This window comes from Halichoeres trimaculatus, unplaced genomic scaffold (genome assembly GCF_033239565.1).
Source record: "Halichoeres trimaculatus isolate MK-OKI-2021-1 unplaced genomic scaffold, fHalTri1.1 fHalTri1_scaffold_5, whole genome shotgun sequence".
NCBI classification, from domain to species: domain Eukaryota; kingdom Metazoa; phylum Chordata; class Actinopteri; order Labriformes; family Labridae; genus Halichoeres; species Halichoeres trimaculatus.
This window is the reverse complement of record NW_027437183.1, coordinates 22,862,001-22,868,057: the sequence shown is the minus strand read 5'-3', so window position 1 is coordinate 22,868,057 and position 6,057 is coordinate 22,862,001. Positions and strand designations below refer to the sequence as shown.

At 41.1% G+C, this 6,057-nt stretch overlaps 1 protein-coding gene across 10 annotated transcripts in view; it reads left to right on the top strand.

Annotated features, from left to right (window-relative positions):
* The first annotated feature begins 2,080 nt into the window (after positions 1-2,080).
* Positions 2,081-6,057, top strand: part of pbx3b (pre-B-cell leukemia homeobox 3b) — a 62,316-nt gene continuing 58,339 nt past the window's right edge. For 3 of the 10 annotated variants that reach the window (XM_074670464.1, XM_074670457.1, XM_074670459.1), the window contains exons 1-2: positions 2,082-3,520; positions 4,105-4,184. In XM_074670464.1, coding sequence (XP_074526565.1) covers positions 3,273-3,520; positions 4,105-4,184 — 328 coding nt within the window. In that variant the 5' untranslated portion in view covers positions 2,082-3,272. Of the gene's footprint in view, positions 3,521-4,104; positions 4,185-6,057 lie in introns of all 10 variants that reach the window. The other 7 variants (XM_074670465.1, XM_074670460.1, XM_074670458.1 and 4 more) reach the window with 4 other exon arrangements.

The following is a 6,057-nucleotide window of genomic DNA, read 5'->3' as shown; positions in this document are numbered from 1 at the left end:
CTCATACAGTTAATTTTGAAAATGAAATCACTTGTCTTAACTGTATTTCACATTTATTCAAAGTTCTTTATTTCATAAAGTTACTGAACATCCATATGGAACAAATACTAGGCCGATGTCTTCAAAGACATTTAGTGCACTACAACGTAAACAACATAGGACACAACATGTTCCTATGAAACAAAAATAGTGCATTTGCAATCATTTAAATATAATATTATTAAAATATATATAACTGGACACCTGCTTTAGACTTTCCCCCCGTTAAATTACAACTATATCTACATTAATTTGTATTAACCTAAAAATGTGATTAAGAAATTCAAACATGGGCAGCGGGCCCAAAAAAATCGCTCACGTGCCAACTTTGGCCTGCGGGCCCCAAATTGGACAGCCCTGGTACACAGTATTCAGGGGGCTGCTGCCTTAAACCCGGACTAGAAGAACAAGAAGATTATTTCAAAAGCAAGTTTATACGTGATTAACTAGAATACAGTGTGTGAACATCACTACTGACTTTCAGTAACTATCCTGCAATCTGCACTTGTACAATTGTGCTGCAAAATCAGGAACAGTGCAACTTCTTAATTATATGAAAAAATCCCAAACAACTGCACTGACAGAAAACTTTCTGAGGCAAATCCAGAAATGCGCAAAAGACAGAAAAACGCGCTGTATACAGAAACGTGACAAGAGAAGTGTCCCAGGCCTCTGGATTTGTTTCTGAATTTTCAGCACATGAAAAGTTTGGCCTGACACTGGCTATGCTCTGTAACGCGATACTGTGGCATGGAGGAACAGACATAAAGAGGGAATCTCAGAAACTTTTTTTTTTCATGGCACTTTGTTGGTGTTAGAAATGAAATTTTACATCACACCTAAAACTCTGTCATAGAGATGATCCCTCTTAATCTCAGAGTCTCCCTGCAAACACAGTGTTACATGCTTTTTTTCATATTTTTCACTCACTCCTATTGAATATTTTTTATTGAGTTTATTAACTAAGCCAAAAACACAGTGCAGAGATAGTAACAGGCTGCTGGTGACATTGAAACTGTTCCCCTGTGGGTCAAGATCCTCAGACTACACTGTGGTCCATGAGGACGACGCGCATTCTTTTTCGTCCCTGTTTGGATTGAAGTAACAACTATTTACCAACTTACATCATTAAAAAATGTGAGACTTCATTAAAGATTAAATAAAGATGTTTTTTTTAAGGAGATGAATCAAACTGTGTCACATCTTTTCATGATGGCTATTTCTCCCTGTGTAAGGGATGGTTTTACAGCCCTTAGCACATACAAACATTCTTTTTTTTTTATAACTTCTTGAAATCCTTAAAAAATGTATTTACATAAAAGAGATCCCACAGAGGGTAACTTCAAACCCTTAAACTCTGCGTAACATAGTCATTGACTCTCTGGAGATGTGATTCACTCCAAAAATAAGGCATCAAATGTTTATCTGAGCTGCTCAAGAACACTCTTTTTAAGGAAGCAGCATGAAACGGCAGATTAAATGTGGACTTTATGAATTTATCTGATGGTCATTAATCATTAAACACATCTCAAACTAACCTCCTCTGTAAAAACTTCATGTCTGAGGCCTTTTTGCTCTTCAGACAGTCTGCTGAACTCCCCTGCAGGAACACCCCACCCCCCAGTGTGTGACACCGCTCTCTTTTTTCCTCACATAGTGTCACAGATATGAATGAGAGTACATATTTTCAACATTTCCTTAATGAACTCGTGCTCTGCTTGCTTGTTTTGGAGGTGCACAGTATTTTTTTGCTGCCTTGCATCCAGCTCAACAACTTGTCTGCTGCCATAGCAACTGCGGAGGAGCACGGAGCAGCGCCGCCTGCTTGTGCAATGGATGTCACTCGTGGCAACGACCAATCAGAAGTTCCCATCCTTTTGTACAAGCGGTGTGAAGATGGAGGGATGGAGTGGGTGGGCTCCCAGCATCATGCATCTGCCAGTAATAGGACACGCGGATCGTCAGTCTTCGTCACTCCGGGCTGTGATTGGTCGACGAGCTTTACTTTCCAATAATATAAACATGTCTACTGCCTGCCTGGCTTGAACCAGGGCTTACAAGGGACTATGCAGTTCTACATCAAACTGTATAAAAACTCTCATTATGTATTTGCCTGTGTGGTTGCAGGACTAAATCTTTGTTATTGCTAGAGAATATGCACATAGCTGCACGTGCACGCGTGAGGAAACGAGGATATCGTGCTGCTGCTGCTGCTGCTGCGAGAAAGAGAGGGGACTGTGGCGTGCTTTCATCATTATAATCACCATCCTAAGTACAAGCTCTTAACATTTTGTTTTTCGGTGTTCAGGCGAGAAGTGACAAGAATATAGACCCCTCCTCTGCAGGGCGGAGCGTGCATTTTCATTCCGTATTTTGTATTTTTTATTTTTTTTCTAGCCCTGTTCCCTGCTCTGACACGTCTGCACTGAGTGAGTGGCATTGGCACACTGTCAATCGCTCACTACCGCTGCCATCAAACAACATAAAACACACACAGGCAGAGGCTGGAGCTCATAAATTTCAGCAGGGCAACATATTTTTTGCGCATCGCCTTTACACAGCGTTGTGTCCTCATTAATTTCTTCTTCTTCTTTTTCTAAACACAACTTTTTTTTTTTACATTTCATATTTTTTATAGCCACATTTGGACACCTTGCGCTGCTGATTCTGTATTTTTTAAAAACACTGTCAGTTGTCGCGGGAATCATTTCTGCACATTTATAGTTGGCAACACCTGCAAGATTTTTTTGTATTTGTTTACACGTTTCCACATTGGATATTTTTTTTGTTGCCGGTGCTTCGCGAGGAGGATTTGGACATTTTATTTTGGAGAGGGAATGCGCCGGGAATCCCACGAAGAGCGCTAATAAATGAGAGATCACCAGGAGCGTTTCTGTCTCTAGCAGCCGTCAAATCTCTGAGAAAAGACAGATTGGCACGAGGATCCGCGCGGGGAACGATGGACCGGCAATTTTGACAAAGAAGTGTCAAAAGAAGAAAGAAGATTTATGTGTTTTTCTACAGACACATCCACGCGTTTTGGCACTTTGGACCGCGCGTAAAAAACCGAGAGGACAGCGAGAACTTGGACACAAGATTTACGCGTTAACACCACTGATAGGTATTTTTTCCTCAAAAATAGCGAAACGAAACGTGTGCGCGCTGTCTCGGCGAAGAATCCCACATCCGTGCATCCTTTCTGCCTGCGGCACATGTTGTAGCCCATTTCGTATATGAGTTTTTCAATTTGTGTGGCTCAGTGCACAGACTCTTTAGCGGCTAATATGGACGATCAAGCCCGGATCATGCAGTCGATCGGCGGCGTGAGTCTGGCCGGCCACTCGGTACAAGGAGGCATGGCACTGCCGCCTCCACATGGACACGATGGGACGGACGGAGACGGAAGAAAACAAGACATTGGTGACATTCTGCACCAAATCATGACCATTACTGATCAGAGTCTGGACGAGGCGCAAGCAAAGTTGGTTGATTTATATGTTTTATTAACTTGGCCCCCCTCCCTGAAACGCTGAACGCATCATTATTGAGATGTGGCCCGCTTAACTTAAGTCCCCCATGCATAACAATAGGCTGAAGTGGCTTTAATGATAATCTTACACTGAGGTGTGTTTAACACGTGAGAAAGTTGTCAGTGAGGGAAGGAGAGCATTTTAGAGAAGGTGCCTGTGTGCCTGCTTTGCCTTGCTCAAAAAGTTTGTGCACACATGTCCTGTAGTAAACCTTTTTTTTCTGAGCTAAAACTACAAGTGTGGCTGGAAATTCACCTTTAAAGCATCCCTTAGTGCATTAGTTGGCTTATGGTTTTACATTTATGAAGAAGTAATACTACTGTCCAACCAAATTCATTTTCATCACTGCTCTAACTTTCAGCAAACACTGCTTGATAATGAAAATTGACTTTAGGAGACATGTGTTTGTTGGGACACACTAAGACATGACTTATAGACAAGTGAATTTAAATTCTTAAATTATCTGTATCCTGCTAATGTCAATCATGTGATTTTTCAGTGAATTTATTTCAGTATTTTATCTTGTCTTATACTGAAACAGGAAACATGGACTGAACTGTCACAGAATGAAACCAGCTCTCTTCAGCGTTCTCTGTGAAATCAAAGAAAAGACAGGTAAGACTTTTCAATAAAACATTTTACAAACACAAGACAAATCACGGTCCAGCCACAGAACACACCAGCACACAGACGTGTTCGCCTCCCAGTGATCTGGTTTCATCCAGGTTACAGGTTACCTCTGCCCAAATGAATCAGTGTCTTTTTTTAAACATGTCATTGTGTCAAACAGAAACAGCATGTTGTCACAGCAGAGAGAGGTTTCTTTCTTTTTTTTTATCTGCTGGAGATGCTCGTGTGTCTGCAGCAGCATCTCCTCCTGCACTGGCTGCTCAGATTGACACAGAAAGTGCGCTCGAGCTTTCACACTCGTCACCCTGGTGCTGAACAGGATTGAGAGGTGCTGCAGCACATGTTCGACATATCACAGCAAATAGCTTGTAACCTAAAATATCAACTACGCTCTCAATCTGTAATTGTATCGTAGTGCGACAAAAACTCCTTTTATGCCAACAGCAACCATGATAAAGTGCTGTGAATTCATCAGGTTGCAAAAAAAGTTTAATTTTTTGTTTAAAAAAAAAAAAAGAGAACATTTTGGGAAACGTTTGAATTGTGTATTGCACAGTTACAATTTATTAAAATCAGGGTTGCAGTGTCCAGGATCGTAATCAAAAAATTAAGTTTTTGAGCCACTTATACACACACCAACACACACACATATATCAGGGACCTACTGAAATCAAATTATTACTTTTTTTTTCCTTTGAGTTTTTCTAGTTTTACTTACTAAAGTCACTTTTCAAAAAGCCACCTCCTACACACACACAGATCAGTTTCTACACTTCACCACGACGTCTGTGGAACTTAAAATGAGCTGCAACATTTCTTATTGTTATATAAAAAAAAAAAAAAAAAATCCTGGTCTTTAAACACACCACAGTTTATTGTGCCGCGCATCTACCTCTTTTTCTGTCCCTAGAATTTAAATCAGGATTTATTGACACCAACACGACCATATTTTTGTTTATTTTTACTGAAGTGTAAATATTTCAGCCAAAGACAAAAAAAGTGATGAGACTACTAAAATGATGTCGTGGGTTCAGTGTAAATGAGCAGGTCAGCTTTGTGACCTTTGTGCACTTTATGATGAAACTGGCTCAAGAGAGATCATAAAAGTTTATGAACTTCCTCAACACAGGTGGTGTCCACAGGGGCAGGCAGAGGGTCCACAGTCTAGCAGAGATTTTCTACTCTGAGTGTGTGTTTCTCTGTGTGTGTGTGTGTGTGTGTGTGTGTGTTGTGTTTAGACAATGAAAGGGACAGATAGGAATAGATATTTTTCTGTGTGATTTGATGCGAAAGTGTTTCTTGGTTCGGACGCATGTGAAGAGAGCAGATCTCAGTGAAACAGACGTAAAATAAGTGTTTTAACTTTTAGCCACGAGTTAAAGAGACGTGTGTTGTCATGCCAGCGTTAATCTGGAAGTTTCTACAATCAGACAGTTTATCAATTCTGAGCGTCTAAAACTTTTATGATGCTTTGACTTGGATGTCTGTGATGTGAAATAAGCTCTTAATTTTAAAGTGAGGAGAAATATGAAGTCAGTATCCTCACATGTGGATGTGTTATTGTTTGTGCACCAAGAATAAATGTTAGTAAGTCACAGATGAGACAGAGGAGAGGTGGAACAAGTGTGTGTGTGTGTGTAACTGTGTGTGTGTGCATGGTTAACCTGTGGTTTAGAGTCACAGCTCCCCCCTCCCTCAGTCATTGACAGAGCTCAGCTGGTCTGGTGGCCTTGTTGACCGGCCTGTTCCTCTGCACACAGTGAGCCTTTCACCGGCTCCTGCAGCCCCGTTCTCAGGGCATCCTTGGCCCTTTCATGTCCGTTCAGATGGCACAGGGGGGGCTGCTGTCTTTTTTAGC